Here is a 16,557-nt window from a genome sequence, read left to right on the forward strand (position 1 = left end):
CAAAACTGTTAATTCAGAATTACCAAAAGCAAGAGCTCAACAAAGTTCAAGTGCAATGTGTGACAGCAGCACAACTGCACTCGGTACAAAGAAAACTGGAAACCACACTGTACCTTGCCTTTACGTTAGAGAAGTAAAAAAGTTCATGTTTTAGCCCATCTTTTCTTAGCTGAAACACATTTCTGGAAGTATGTAAATTTTAATTTTTTTATTTAAGTGCATAGAAACTTTAAAAAAACCAATCTCAAGAATTTAAGTAATGTGTTCATGTGATTGCTTAGTATTTAAATACATGTTGACCTTCAAAATGTTTGCCCAGGTTCTTACCAAAACAAATTGATTCTCATGCTCTTTCTATTGAGGCAACTCAGCTAAAACCATTTTTTAATTAAACAGGAAAAAGAAAGAGACAAATTTGTAGCTCATTTTATTTGTGTCTGAAAATCATGACAGTACTGCCAATGGTCTTTGTTGCTTTTGGGTGCATTACAAGCAGTAAACCCAGTTGATAAGAGCTGGAATTTCACATGTAGAGATTTTTTTGTACTTAGTACGGGAGTGAAGCTATGGAGCCCTCCCTACTAGATTTGGAAGGTTAAAATGTCACATGGTATGAAAAGGTAAAGTATACTGACAAAAGAAGGAACTGTAACGTCCACTAGGATTTCACTCAGTATTCAGGACTGCAGAAATGGCCCCCACCTCCAAGTTCACGGTAAACAAAAGACATTACATGAATTAATTAGAAATGACAATGATTCTCAAACGAAGTTCACCTCAGTCACAACTTCAAAGAAAAAAATCCTGGTGGTAGTAAACTTTCTTAAAACAAAGAAGTTGTAGCGCTTGTTGTTTGGCAGAACTAGGATCTCTTGAGAGTGAAGTGAGTACAGTGGAAGTGCAAAGACATTCTTTTATCCATTCACAAATCTCTCCCTAAAGAACAACTCTTTGAAAACAGGAAGTCACTCACTGCTTGATAACTCAAACTTCTGAAAATAAATGGTTTTGGAGGTTATTTAAAACAAACAAACAAACAAACAACCCCCCAAACCCCCAAAGACAGAAACCACAGCAAAATCCACATTTATACGTTGTTTGAAACCCAGATATTGAAATATTGTGAACAAAATCAAGACTACAAAACAACTTTGCTTGTCTTTTAGTTCAAGACTCAGAAAGTAAAGTTTTCCACAAATATAAGTATCATTCCAGAGTTTACTTTATAAAATGGAAAATATAGATGAAGTTTTAGAAATCTTCAAGTTGTGCATAAGCTATTGAAAGAAAAGCATAATGTGCTGGAGATTCAGAAATATAAACCTAATTTAATAACTCTGGTACTCTAATGCTACCTTAGAGAACAACTTACAACTGCATTTTGTTATATACCTAATCAACTTTTTATTTGTCTTTATTCTCCTCCCCACACACAGGCAAAATAAAAGCAATAAATTGAAATATAGCCTAATGCTGTTGGGACAGCAGTATAAAATTGAACAAAAAGCTTTTTGTCTACACTTAGCCACATCATCAGATTACAATTTAAAAAGTGCTACATAGCTGTACATAGACTATTTTTGACCATTCACATCTAGTATAAAACTTTCTACTGCTGATATGTCTAAACTGAACTCTAGAACTAGTGCAGTATTGTGGCCAAACTTCTTCCCAACTAAGCTCTTTTCAAAACTGGCAAAAATTAGAAAACTTGGGAAAAAAAATTAATTATGTTTGATTCATCCAGTTTGTTGACACCATTTTAAAAGAAGAAAAATTCTCATCTTTACTGTTGACCTGTAAGAAAATGGCAAATTTACTTAAAACATTTAATCCCAATTTCAAACTCTTGCCACCTTTAATTTCTAGCATGACAGAATCAGTACGTCTTAGGAAAGAACTGTAATATCTAATTCCACAATACTTTTCCAGAATTTAAGTCTCTTATGGAGGAGAGCAGTAGTAGTTTGAGCTTACACTTAATTCATTTGGACATCTGAAAACATCTTGCAATGTCTCAAATTGTCTTCTAAATTAGGCAACTAACATTCATTTCACAGAATAATTTGAGAATGAAAAGGGCACTAGGATAAGGTAAGATATAAGAGAAATTTATATTGCAAGGAAAGAGTCCTAATATGAAGAGTGCAATTCCATTAAATAATACTTTTGTATTTCAGGACATAAATACTACTTTTTCCATAGAAGGCTCAGACTTTAAATACTGACATATATCAGTTTCAGATTAGAGAGAAAGTAAAGCAGTGTGCATTGTAAGCATAAGGTAACTTTACAAGCAGTTACACATGTGTATTAACAGCAAATTTGCAAAATGCTTGCATTAGTTCTCAAAACGTGAGTTATGCATATTTTCATCCAAAGCTTTAGGAGAAGTGTTCAGTTTCTGTACAAGTAGTTCAAGTGTGAACTTCTTAGGCATTGGTACATAATGGAATTGTCATGAAGATACGTAAAAGTTTGCTCAAAAGTGTCAGCAGACAGGATTCTTTTCTACAATTGGTAACTGCTTACATACTTCCAATTCCCATGGGGAACTGGGTCCTCACTTCCTCAGTGGGAACAGCTTTTCACACCACAATTATTTAGACATGAAGAGAATTCTAATGTGTTTTTCTTTACACTTCATAATTTCATTAACAACATTTTGTCAAGCATCTTCCCTTTAACAACTGGGACACTGCTCTCTTGAAGCTTGCCTAAATTTTCAAGAATACCGGGGTTTTGGTGTTACCTGGGTTACAATGTGCTGGCTTTACACATCTGAAATTAGTCCTAAATACAGTGGATGGGGGAACATATTTCCCTTCTTTAGCACAACATTTAGATATTAAAGCCTAGAGATTCTGAAAATTTGACTTCCTTAAGGGGTTGATCCAACTGAATACCTCTAATGCTGAAGAACAGAACCACCAAGAATGCTTCAGTACAGAGCTTTTCAGGACAAAGCCTGATCTTCCCTGTCAACAGTATTCTTTGGCTGGACACCAAGACCAGACCAAGGCCCCTTCTATGATGTTCTCAAAAGAATTTTCTCTTACTCCCACCCAATGCTATCTGTACAGCTGCCTGGAAAAGAAACACATTAAAAGGACCAATAAAAGGACAGCCAGGACATAAAAGTGTTACAAGCCCTGAATAAGCAGAGGTTGGAAATGAAGGGAAGAAAAATTCTGATTAGCTCACCAAAGAAGGTAAGTACCTAGTGAAAAAAGAACTAGGGCATCTAGTGCTCCAGTCTCCTTACTCTGGGGACCAAGCGGGATGGGGATTATCACATCTTAAGACTTCTAATGATAAATGAAAAATAATTTCTATCTTAAATCTGTCTCTGCACAGTAGAAGTATATTGCCTACATTAAACAATAGCGATGACTGATGAAACTACCAGCAGGAAGGATCAGCTGGGCTTCTTAATTCACTTTGGGCAACATAAACTATCTCAAAGCTTACCAGTATTAGCTAACCTAATCTGATTGCATTTGCAGGAATGAATTAGAACAAGCTCTCTGATAATTCTGTGCCAGAGAAACAGGAGGTACCAAGGATTTGGGTGTGACATTAATTTCCAGCAGCACGGCCAAGATCAGGAAATCATCTACAGTCCATGCATTTCACTCCTCAGTCCAACACTATTAACAGGGATTTCAAGTTGCCAAAATTCTACACTCTGTACTGCAAGAATGCTTCTGCAGATTTCTTTAAAACCAAATAAATAAGGTTTTGTTCATGCAGGTATCATGCAGAAAAATCATTCTGTCTCCCAAGATAATTTTGTTTTTTCCTGGACTAAGTAAATTTAAACAATTAATTCTCCCTGGAAAGGAGGAAAATAACAGGCAACATATTTTCAAGTATCCAAAACAGCCACTGATAGTGTAACCTTTGAAGACAGGTATTTTTTTGTTAGACGTTTCCTTTTTTTAGAGCTTGGCATATTCCAAGTCCAGAAATAAATGGAATTTCATTCAGTCAGAAATTCATTCACAGTAACACATGGGATACTATTAGAAGAAATATCTATGGCATGTATTTGTCAGAAAACAAAGACATAGGGGCTCCTCTTCATCCTAAGATGTATGAATCTTCACTGTGCAAGAGATTTAAAAATCAATATTTACTAGCACTACTAAAACACAAAACATTCAAGTAGTATAACTGTAATGCAAGCCCTTGCATGGCAATCCAAATTTATTGAACTACTGATGCTAAGTCATACAAAATTGCACCACTTTAATTAAGGCTTTTAGTTTACATTTGGCCACCTCCAAGCAGTTGTAACATTAGGTTGGTCAATTTAAATACTGTGGCTCCCTGTTGGATATACACACAATCTTTACACCCAAACGTTAATGCATACAAAGCAACAAGGCATTGTTAAATAAATCAGCAAAAGTTAATTACTGCAACTTAGGCCCTGTGACCAATTACACATGATTAAAATTACTTCCCACATTCACATCCACAGTACTCTTCCACCATTTAACATCTCAACCAAAACGTTACACATGTAAAACAATCACTAACAGGCAAAAGTACTAAACCTGTATATTTGGTATTGCAAATACACTTATGCATGAGCAAGCAAGGGAATTCACAGTGAGAATCTACAGCTGCAGAAGCCCAAAAATGATTTACAAAAAATTGTTAAATCATTAAAAAATTGTTTTAAAATATACACTTCTTGTTGTAGACCCCCACTGTACACACAACTATAAACATTGTTCCCTATGTAAACAAGGAAAAGGAAACATACAATAAAAGGTTGAAAAGTCTGGACATTTCCTTCCCAACAGATATTAAAGGCCATGTCTTTAGTCAGACGTTATACTGAAAGGACTCTTAAAGACTAGGTCACTGTCTCCACAGGTTTTTCCTAAAATTAAAAAACTATATAGCTGTTGTGTTAATCAAAGCGCTTTTGTACAATACGATGATGATGATGATCCTGTATTTCTTTAAAAAAGTTACAATAAGCTACAAATACCGATGAAGCAAAGTTATCTGGAGTAGTCTATATAGGAGCTCTTTGGACTTTCTTTTATTATGCTAAAATAGTGGTGCTTTTAGGATTTACATTATTGTACTCTCCAATAGAAAGTGGGGATTGTTGAAGTATACAGTACACAGTTTTCATACATGTACAACATTGGTGGATGAACAATGTCTCTTATCAGTAATACTGGATGTAGGCTCTGGTTTTACCAGTTGCATACACAGAATATTTAGAAGTAAAAATCTCTCATGACACTGGAAAGTGATAGAATGTGCAAACTGATGTAGCTTTCATCCATTTCTTAAAGGGTACCACCACAGGAAAGTCCATTTAAGATGTTGGTAGGTTTAATAAAGTTGGAATGCTGGCACTGTTGAATTGGGCAACAGTTCTTCAGACCTGTAACAACAAAACAAGGCATTAGCATTAGTAACAACTATTTGTCCTTGTTCTTAAATTAAAACAGCTACAGCAGGAACTAGCAACGTTCTTGACAAACAGAAAACAACCTTAACACTTCTCTAATTATACACTTCCTACTGTACACATAAAAATAACACACTATCTCAATTACTATGCTAACTGGATTAGGATACATAGAGGAATCCAGGCTGCACTGTGGAAGTAATATTTGATTGATGGGACTAGTTCTGCTTACAGCATGACAGTTCCCATGGCTTTGAAAACAAACACTATTGAAGGATCAAAGCTCTTGAATCCAAAGTCCTGTTAAGAAAATGGAGCGACCACTCTCAGCTAATGCTTTTGGAACCATCTTAGTTTTACTTTTAACTGATCTAAGTTGTTCAAACTGAGGAGGTTTTAATATACCAAGAAAGAGTTACATACGGCACTACCTGATTATGAATAAAAAGCCTACGATTTCTGACAGTGAGCTGTCCTACTAGGATCCTTCAGTACATCCAATAGGTCACCTGGATGACAAAATAATGGATCACAGCACTGAAGTAACTGCACAACTCTATGCTCAGTAACACTGAAAGAAAGGGAGGTAATAGCCAACTTTGATGATGTCAGGTAAAGCAAGACAGACCTCTGGCTCATACTAAGGCTTGGAGATAGAAAGAGGAAAATAATCTGCCCAGAAACCCCCCCAAAAATTTGCAGAAAAAAAATCCATGCCTCCTGACTAACTTCTGGAAAAGCTTGCTTAAAGAGCAGGCTGGAGCTTGCTTTATCCTTCAGCACCATTCTTTGTGCACATATTAAGTCATGTAGAAATTTAGCCAACTGCAAACAAGTAAGAAACTGGTCTAGTAACCAATAGCTTCAGGTGAAATATTTGGAGTGTTACAATGATCACTTAATCTTTCTGATCCAAATATACTAATTACCATTTGGCCTCCAAAATATCCACACTCTCAAGAACGGAAGCTAAATTCCTATGACATCACACAAGCATATGCAGGAGTTCAAAGCAGAAAGACACCAGCATGCAAACTACAATATTGTAGTGTGTGCATTCCAGATAACTGAGCTCTTGCAGTAGATTTCATCAGGCTTAAAAGAGAAAACCATGTTTCCAAAAGCTTTGAGATATCAGAGGAAACACGGTTAATTTGAGCTCTACCAAAACCTTGAAGCTTGAGGAAAAGCCCCCCCAGACTAGTGTGAACAGTGAGTCTTGCACATATTTGTAGTTCTGACTTTGAAATGGCAAAAGGAAGACCATTAAACACTTCTATGATAATGTAAATCAATAATTTTCAATGCTGTTCTGCAGCAGCTACCAGAGCTGTTTAAGGTTTTTTAGTTGTTGCTTTGCTTGTTTTGAATAGCCATAATGCACAGAAAAATTTAAAATGTTTACCTGGCTCAGAGCTACAGTACAGCTATGCATTAAAGTAGCTGACATGATGACTTTTTGCGTGCTTTTCCAGGCACTGGAGTTTTTCTGTTAATTTGTCGCACAAGGTCATAAAAGATCTGAAAAGATAGAAATCAGTTGATTATGGATATTAGGAAGCTTCTCTTAAAACTTTAAGCCTTGAATTTTCACACATAACGCACTCAAATACTCAAAGACCCCTGAAAATATTTAGTTACCACAATGCCATAAATTGTATACTTAGTTAATAATTGGTTGTTTTTTTTTTTCCTTGCTTAAGATAATTGTCTGCCAAGGGTTCTACAGTTTCAATGAAGCAAACTGACAAGGCATCTATAACCCACAGCTATTTAATCTCTGGGTCACACTCATCTGAACTCACATGAAAAATGCCACAGTGATCAACTACTGTATAGTATTACTTTGCAGTTTAGCAGTAAGGTCAAGAAACAGGTCACACCTTTCTTCTAACTCAAATCACTCTTAGGATATTCTTTTAAAGAAAATTCTAGTAAGTTTTAACTACACATTTTTCATGGTAACTCACATACACTACATATTCAGTAATAGTCTCTTGTATATGAAGGAGATCATGCTTTTCCAGAAACTTAAAAAATACTGAAGTCTAAAGAACTAATTCCACCTGTCTACACCTACAGCATGACGGAAGCATAAAATTTCCTAGAAAAGTAACTTATTTATGGGACTCCCACACTTTGAGTCTCCTAGAATTCTAATGAGGACATGATTTTTTTGAAAGGCTAATTTAAAACAAATCAACATACAACGTTTCAACAGCATCTGTTTCATTCATAATTGACATTGCTCCAATTACTTCTACATCTCATAAACTAAGGAAGCCCTCATGCTAAAGCTATCCTGGCACTTTCTTAAGCACTGACTGCAAAGCAGCAAATGTTCTAACAAGGGCTTATAGGATTTGCTGCAAGTTCTAGTTCATTGAGTGTATGAATTTTATACAGCTATGGTGATTAATTCAAATTTTTAAAAAAGTCAGCGGCTTCCAGAAATTCCCACCTAATTAAACACACATTACTTATTTTAAAAATCAGCTGTGTTAAAACCACCATACTGTTTTGATTACTTGCAAGTCTAGCACAGAGGCCCTTTCAACTTCACTGATGCTGCCAACAATGTTTTCCAGATGACCTAATGAACTGTAGGATTTATCATAAAATTCAAGCTGTTCCAGAAATGTAAATACTAACACAGATTCATTTTCTAAATTTTTTGTATCCCATTCCTCATGCTGGCACCCCCCACTGGATAAAAAGGCATGCATTATGGCAAATCCCCAAAATTCATGCATTTGATTAATTGTCTAGCTCCTATTAAACAAACAAGCAGATATATAGCAGAGAGGCTTTTGCATCCCTTTTACTTTAGAGAGCAGCTAATTTTAACAAAACATTCCATAGTTTTTCTATTTACTATCTCAAATAGTATTAACACCGAGTAACTTAAATCAAGTAGTTTTAGTGACTTAACTCTCTTAAAAGTCTTTAAAAAAAGAAGTCTAGCAGTACAATCTCAATGGATAAGAGACTGTAGCAACTAAGGAATGGAACATGAGGGAAATATTTATCCTAAATTATTACAAAGATAATTTGAAAATTACACTAATTACACTAAAATCAATATAATTTGAAAAAATTCCATGTCAAAGCTAAATATATCCCTTAACATAAACATCTCATAACAGTAGGGTACGGTTTTGTCCATTTGTAGTGAATATTATTTCATGATTTTGTTAGTTTTTGTTTGACAAACAGTAAACAGTTATCAGGACAGTGTCCCATTCTTCTACCCCGACACCTCTCCCCACCACAGGTAAAATGCCTTACCTCGTTAACATTTATCTTTGATTTTGCAGAAGACTCTAAGAATGCACAGTTATTCCATTGCCTTGCTAGGTTCTGACCTTGCTCCTTTCCCACAACTCTTTCATCTTCCAAGTCACACTTATTGCCAACCAGAATCATAGGCACCTAAAAAACAATTCAATGCCAGTAAAGAAACAACTACAATTTTATAGCAGCACGGTGTAAATGCACACCTAAAAGCCATCTGATTCCTTAGAGGATCCTGATTTTCAGAATAATCAAGCTCTGGTATAATGATTCTTACCAATTCCAAAATCCTGGAAACAATGTCCTGTCCTGGATAGCATGATGAAGGATGCTAAAGCTCCTTTCACCATTCCCCTACTCTCAGCATATCACACAGTTCTTATTAGCAAGCTACAGCACACAGAGAAAAGGAACATGGTACCTTACCAGCATTCCCAACTACAGAAAATGCTGAATTGACCTTTATAGCAAGAAAACGTCATCATCTATGTTTTCCCCCCTTTGTTTCTTTTACTAATTTAAAGACATAGCTAAAGTCCTCACAGATTCAAGTGTTGAAAAAAGGTTTACAATATTTTGACCATTTAATTTCCCCCCACTGAGAAAGCAAGTCATGCCTAAGCTTGGGCATAAGAAAAATTTTTTCTGTGAATTCTGATAGTAACTGGAGTTGCAACTTGAAGCTTACTATCTTTCTTCTGATACTATAGAATGCCTTTCAGGACTGAGCAGTACCTTCTAAAAAAATACAATTCTAAGGAAATACCTCCAAAAATGCTACTAACCAGTGTAAATATAACAAACGAAGTAAGATTTTAAATATAATGATATTTACCTTGATTTTATTGTACAAAACTAATTTCATGGTAAAGAAGGCTGTAACTTGGTAGGTTGTGGATGGGAAACTTAAATATTAACCTTCTGAGATACATTTGTGGTAATGGGTAATAAATTGCTTCAAGAAGAAATCTGCTGATTTGCAAGACCTGCAAGTGTTTATGGTCAAGGAAGTGCAAAGTGGTTTGTATTAAAAAAGTCTTCATGCACTTCCCTGAAACTGAAATGGTTAATATATTCTGTGTCTGCTGACAGTAGAAGCCTATGCAGATACATGCAGTAAGGAATGTATCAAAGTTATCAAAGTTTGCATGAACACAGTTTAAATGATATGATAGTGCTTATAAACTGTTTATTGCTTATTTTTTTCTTCAAGAAGGTAGTTTTCCTGCCTGAAGGCTAAAAGCTACAAGGTGTTTCTGTTAAAAACACACTCTTACTGCTGTTTTCACACTTGAAATACATCTTTTCCTTTATTAGGGGACCAAGCATTAACTTCCTCCAACTGCTGTAAGGTTCTTTTAATAATTGATAAAATATAATGTTTTAACCTCACTTTATATCTTTAATAATGCTAAGAGATGCATAATAGAAATTGTGTGGGAATAGGATGACTGAACTTAATTGCGAGCAGACAGACAAAATATAAAAGCTACACAACATGCAAGTTTTAAGGTTACAACTTAAAACTTTACGCTTTTAAAATACCATAAACAGTAGGGATATTGAGCAGAAAACTTCACTCATAGTAATTAAGGCAACGATAGTTTTAGAAATGCTTGCTGCACTCTAATGAATAAAGTTATACCCAGTTTCAATTAAGTTATTTTAAATAAAGACTAAACAATTGTCCATATAACACATGACAAGTTACATTTCTCCAGTTTACCTTAAGAGTTGCATTCCTGTACTATGCATCTACTGGTCCATACATCTTAAAACTTGGAGACCACCTGACCACAGTGTGTACACTGCAACACACTAAGGAAAACTTTAAATATTAAAAATTTTTAGAGATCTTACATCATCAGTGTCTTTGACTCGAAGAATCTGTTCTCTTAGATCCTGTAAATCATTAAATGTAGATTGAGCTGTGATGGAATATACTAATGCAAAACCTTGTCCGTTTTTCATGTATAGATCTCTCATCGCTGTAAACTGTTCCTGTAATTACAAAAAAAGAAAGAGATGTTGCATTCAATTTGCATTTTACTTGCACAAACTGCTATAAACTTTAGGTCTAGTTTAGAGAAACTACAGTAATTTCACTGGAGAGAAGTACAGTAGAAGGTACACTGTAATCTGTAGATTACAGAAGCTAAACTGTTCCTAAACCTCTCCTCACACACCAACATTTTCTCCATATCCTGATAGTTCCTTAAAATGGATCATAAAGTGAATGCATCCCTTTTCACACCCAATTTTGTAGTCTAGGAAATTTCCCATTAAATTCTACATTAATTTTCAAGGAGATGGACTAGAGGAGGGAGACACTCAATAGACTTGTCACATTTCCACGACTTCAGGGCCAACTATGATATTGCATATAAAGACTTGCTGGTGCACTCTTACCAGTGCAACTGTAGAATGGCACGTGCCTCTTTTGCATTGGTGACTTGGCTATGTGGTGCCTGATCAACCACTCCCTGTCCCTTGCTGTATGTCAGATGAAAAGTGCCATTTATTGCTAGAAAACACCCACTCCACCTTACTGTATATTTTCAGAGTATTAATCTAATAGGGAATTTAAATAAGTTATTATTGTACCAGATTACTGCCACACTTCAGAGAACACACGTTAAACTCCAAAAATCTTGAGCTTAAACTCACTGTAATCAATAAAGGAAATTACTGGTTTCAGTAATATTGGAACTAGTCAGAGCAAAACCTGACCAGTATGCAAAGGGTCAGCATAACCCCTGTGCTTTGAGCTCCTATGAGCTGACGGAAGCAATACTATTTTTATCCCAATGTCACAGAACATCTCACACACAAAAGAAAAAGGACATCAGAAGAAAGCACATATTCTCTACAGCAACAGAAATCAAATCGCAGTGGCCAGTAGGTCCTAATTTTTTTCTGGGCAACAAACAAAACAAGAGCACAATCTCTTTTAAAATGCTCTCTTCCCCCTGTTACAGAATATGAGCTCATGGGAAGCTTGCAAATAATTTTCTGCTGCGAGACTCAAGTTTACTTTAGAACACACTGTATTATCAGTATTTAGGAAAGTTGTTCTTTACATACCGTTCCTGCAGTATCTAAGATTTCAAGCATACACTGTTGTGCATCTACTTCAACTTGCTGTCAAGAGAGAAAGATATTGGTTATAATTTTTCCCCTTGCAATTCTCCCCTCCAAAGACATCAGAAATTGTGTGATTTTTTTATAAGTAAATTCATAATGCATAAAGCAACATAATGGCTTAAGAAGATTGTTTGGATATACACTTTGAAAACAGCAGGAAGAAGCCTTTCAAAGAGCCCTAGTGACATTTTCAAATGCAGTGTCAGCAGCCAACTACCACTTTGCAAAGTGATTAGGGATTTTTGATTATTTAAAAGGAGGCTGCTAAATTTGTAATGATGGTTATCAGCGACTAGCACATCTAATTTCCACTTGTTTCAGGGATCATCACAGATTGAAAGAAAAGTACAAGTGAAAGCCAGAAAACTAGACTGGCATACTAAGGCTCATTTAATAGTAATTTACATCTACAAGAGAGTAAGTAGTACACACCAAACAATTAAACAGCCACCACCAAAAATGGTGTCCCAAAAACAAGCCTTTAGGAACACTAATTAGAAAAGTGACCCAGCTTGGAAAAGTTTGCAAAGAATGGAAGGTTTAAGAAGACAGAAGAATTTCTGTATTCATTCCAGAGTTCCTCTATCTACTGGACATAATCAATTGTTCTTCTATAAGAAGAACAGCTGTTCTTCTATAACTAGATTTGAGCTGGAGACAGGGAAGAGGAGTATTTCCCCTCCTCTCACACCTCCCCCCTGTCCCCTATGGATTGTGATTCCTTAAAAAAAAAATCACTATTTTAACAGGTATTGTTGCTGAAGTTATTCAGCTAATTAAGCAACATTTATTAACTTTATGAAGAAATATTTGGGGAGTAAACCAAGGCATAAAGTTTCAAGACTTCAAGCTCAACTATTTAGATGAACAAGTCACATCCTCTCAACTTTAAATATTACAAAATTACATTTAACATGAGTGACATAGAATTTCAACTGCCAAACCAATACATTTTGAAGGCAAGAAGCAAGTTAGAATTGTAACCCACAGTGAGAAGGTGAAAATGACTACATAAAATGTTGTCCAGACTTTAGCAAGAGTTCAACAATCTGGCTGATTTGAAAAGAAGAATACCCAGAGTTATTACTAGTTATTTCAGGAACAAACCTGAAAGGAATAGCATAAATCTTTATTAGCTGCAAAACCAAAAAAAAAGTAGTTAGCAAACGGCAAAATTTCTTAAGATGGCATTACTTTTTTAGGCTCCATGGAAACAGTCTTTGGAAAAATTCTCTCAGCAAACATCATGATTCTACTATGACCTAAAGAATGTAAATATATAACAAAGGAAACACTTTACTTTAGATCAGCCTGTGAATGTTTTTTGGAGTAATTTACTGGGCCTGACCCATCAAAGTCCTGCACTAAACACTGAGATATGGTCAAAAATTCCTGCTTCTCTAATACAGAAAAAGTGTCAACATAGAATTTGGAACTAGTCAGAGTAGCATTATTATTATTATTATTATTGTGTCTTTAGTAACAGTTCTAGCTTTGGCTGGAAGCCCCCATACTTAAGATGGACTTGGGTTTTTCTAACATACAGTTTAAGGTCAAAGAGGTCCTTTGGAGTTTAAGGTCAAATAAGGTCAAAGAAAAGAGGTTTGAAATGATTATTTTGTTCTCACTAATTCCTGTTCTGTTCAGAAAAGATTCTGGTGACTGCAACAGTAGGCTGCAACAGTTGTTAATGCACTACCTTTGTTCCAATACAAATGTTGCTCAGTGCTGAAGGAGGAGGTCTTGCAGTTTGCACATTCTCAGCTAGGGTTTGTCCATCTTGCCTCCCTTGTATAGACACCAACATTTTTTTGGCCACACGATGAGCAACATCAGAGTATTAATGCATATGAAAAGTAATTCAGCTAAAAAAGACAGGTTAAGAAACTGACACAGCCAAAAATTTATCTCTTGCACTAAATGGTTAATGGTAGCAGTTTGGATATAAATTATCTTAGTCTGGAATCTTAATCGTGGTCTCAGGTGAAACTGAAGAGTGAGCAATATGGAGATTCAAGATGATGCAAGCAGAATCAGACCTTCCAGCCTGTCATGCTGAAGACAGGAAGAGAGAAACTAACAGGCCACTTGCTGTAAATGCTTGTTCATTTATGACAGGCTTGTGTTAACTTATTAATAAAACAACAACCCATCTAATGGAAGCATATCTAGCTATCATTTAAATTGTTATGCGTACAGTATGATAGATGCCAGTGTTCTAAGGGTGTGAAGTTGTTTTTAGCTATTTTTCTAGTAGCAAAGCAGTGTAATACCTCCAAGACCAAATCTACCTGGAAATACTAACACACAAACGAACTAATAATAAATATTATAAAATTGAAAAGTGGTAATTTTTAATTTTTTTTTGCAATCCCTGTTCCCAACTCTGACAATGAAATAACCATTTTTTACTGACTAACCAGAAAGATATTATGCTTAAACGTTAAAATGTTAGTCTTGAATTATTTCTTTTAAGCAAACTTTAGGAGAACATTTATATTTCAAGCTTGTTATCTGGTTTAATATGGCATACCCATTTTCAAGCAGTGAGTCAAATATTTGACAACATGTATTACAGCTCTAACATCAGAGACATGTTTTGTATATACCTTTCTGTAGGAGTCTTCTATCGTAGGATCGTATTTTTCAACAAATATTCCTTGAACAAACTGTACAGTCTGCAACACAAAAGTTCTTGTAAGATTCTCTTACATAGTGACATTTTGTAAACATTGTACACAAATCACTGTTCTAGGTATATACTCTGTTATCCATAACATTTTTAAAGCAAATCAAACAATTGTCATAACTACAATTGTAAGAAACAACAGAAAGTTAGATCTGTATGCCTATTTAACTGTTAGATGAAGCAATGCTACACTTTCCTTTATCCACCGCCACATGGAGGGTAAGAATTAAAGCATGCATCAATTTCAGGTTTGCCTAACTCTTGAAATCAGTATTAGTTTCTAGTTGACCAGGATACAATACAGCTGCACAGCTTTTACATTTGAATTTAGAACTACTTCATCTTCTGCTACTTATTTGCCAGCACAGGAATTAGTCAAAAAACAATTGCCAGCTTTTACTAGTTTTAACTACACTCAGTAGGCTGTTCCTGTGTACCTAGCATGAAGGATGTTTTTAGCACAAGTCAAATGGAACTTAAGACTCAATGGCCAAGTCAGAGCAGGCACATTCAAATCCAGAAATGCTGCAGTGAGATAAAGAATTCAAAGATGAACGAAAATGTTATTTCACAATCTAACATGATTTAAGCTTTTCTTTATGAACTGCTGCACAAGAGAATACTTCTTACTCAAGGGAGTGGGTAAGCTCTGGAGCTTACTTTATGGTAAGGTGCACAATTAAATAAAAAGATGCAAAGTTCTTAGGTGGGCTGAGAACATCATATTTTGTGAACTTTTTCAATTCTAGGCTAGGTCAGACTAAAACTTTTTGTAATCATTAAATTGTAAAGAGAAGAGCTCATGCACTTTAATCATCTACCTGCCACAGGTATATACCTACTCTCACAGAAAGGATACAGCAAACACATTGAGCTTCCCACCAACATGCAAATCTGTATTTCTATCTGCATAAAAATATTAGTGCTAAAGACATTACGCAAACAGTACCCTGAAGACCTTTCTAGAGACAGGACTTATAGGAGCAAGCTAGTTCATATCCTTTGAGAGCTTCACAAAGGAGCTTGATTTCCCACAGCTAGTTTAGATAGCTATTTTATCTGTCAAAACCAGACACCCCCATAATGCTGCAGCTCTGCACCTCACTGCACAAGACTGATCAACCATCAACCAAACCCATACAACAACAGCAGCCTGTGAGAATGCACCAATGGATGCAGATGCACCCAGTAAAGGATCTACCTACTGGCCATGATGCTTCACTGGGCATTACTAACACTTATATTTATTTGTGCACACTTACATAAAGAAATATACATTAGTAGAGAATTAATTAGAGAAAACAAATACAATAAGCCTAAAAAAATCATACTTGAACTGCCTCATACTTACCAGAGCAGACTTTCCAACACCTCCAGAACCAAGAACCACTAGCTTGTATTCACGCATGATGCAAGAGATAAATCACCCTCAATACCTAAAACACACAAAACACCAGTCTGATTAAAACTTGACCTATATGCAGGAAGTACAATAATGACACCACAATCCAGCTCACTAAGCAGGGTTTGATAAAAGTTCCTTAGTTAACTTCTTTAATACAGCAGTTTTTTTCTAACTATCAACTCTTAATGCAGCCACAGTAAAATGCTGCAAACCATCAGATAAAGTATTTTCTCTACCTCATTACTGGTTCTCCCATAAATATCAAATAAACCCTACTATACTAAAGCTAACAGTTACTATTCATAAGAAATAATTATCCAAGAGGAGATAGCATGAATTTTAAGCATGAATTTTATCATTCTGAAACACTTAAGCACTAAACAAAGAAGCACAAAGACTTTTACAAGAAAATTAAAACCTCTCCTTCCCAGCAAACAAACACTTCTTAAAAAGAACAGCAGGATCCCGGAAATCACTTTCCAAAAAAATGCCTTCCCTAGTCTGAAAACTGTTAAATATTCCACTAGATCTATTATGACTTATTTAATGAGTAAGTGGAAGCAATTAAAATAGTATTTTGAGACT

General features: G+C 35.4%; 1 protein-coding gene across 1 annotated transcript in view; it reads right to left on the reverse strand.

The window, feature by feature from the left end:
* Positions 1-410: 410 nt before the first annotated feature.
* The window catches only part of RAP1B (RAP1B, member of RAS oncogene family), a 34,810-nt gene continuing 18,663 nt past the window's right edge, over positions 411-16,557 (reverse strand). The window contains exons 2-8 of the mRNA XM_071423464.1: positions 15,919-16,003; positions 14,488-14,556; positions 11,819-11,875; positions 10,595-10,735; positions 8,729-8,872; positions 6,846-6,961; positions 411-5,413 (exon numbers count right to left, since the gene is read on the reverse strand). Of these exons, the coding sequence (XP_071279565.1) occupies positions 6,875-6,961; positions 8,729-8,872; positions 10,595-10,735; positions 11,819-11,875; positions 14,488-14,556; positions 15,919-15,975 (555 nt within the window). The 5' untranslated portion in view covers positions 15,976-16,003 and the 3' untranslated portion in view covers positions 411-5,413; positions 6,846-6,874. The remainder of the gene's footprint in view (positions 5,414-6,845; positions 6,962-8,728; positions 8,873-10,594; positions 10,736-11,818; positions 11,876-14,487; positions 14,557-15,918; positions 16,004-16,557) is intronic.

Source organism: Agelaius tricolor, unplaced genomic scaffold (assembly GCF_023055355.1).
Source record: "Agelaius tricolor isolate 1412-34295 unplaced genomic scaffold, bAgeTri1.0.p SCAF_3, whole genome shotgun sequence".
In the NCBI taxonomy this organism is placed as follows: Eukaryota; Metazoa; Chordata; class Aves; order Passeriformes; family Icteridae; genus Agelaius; species Agelaius tricolor.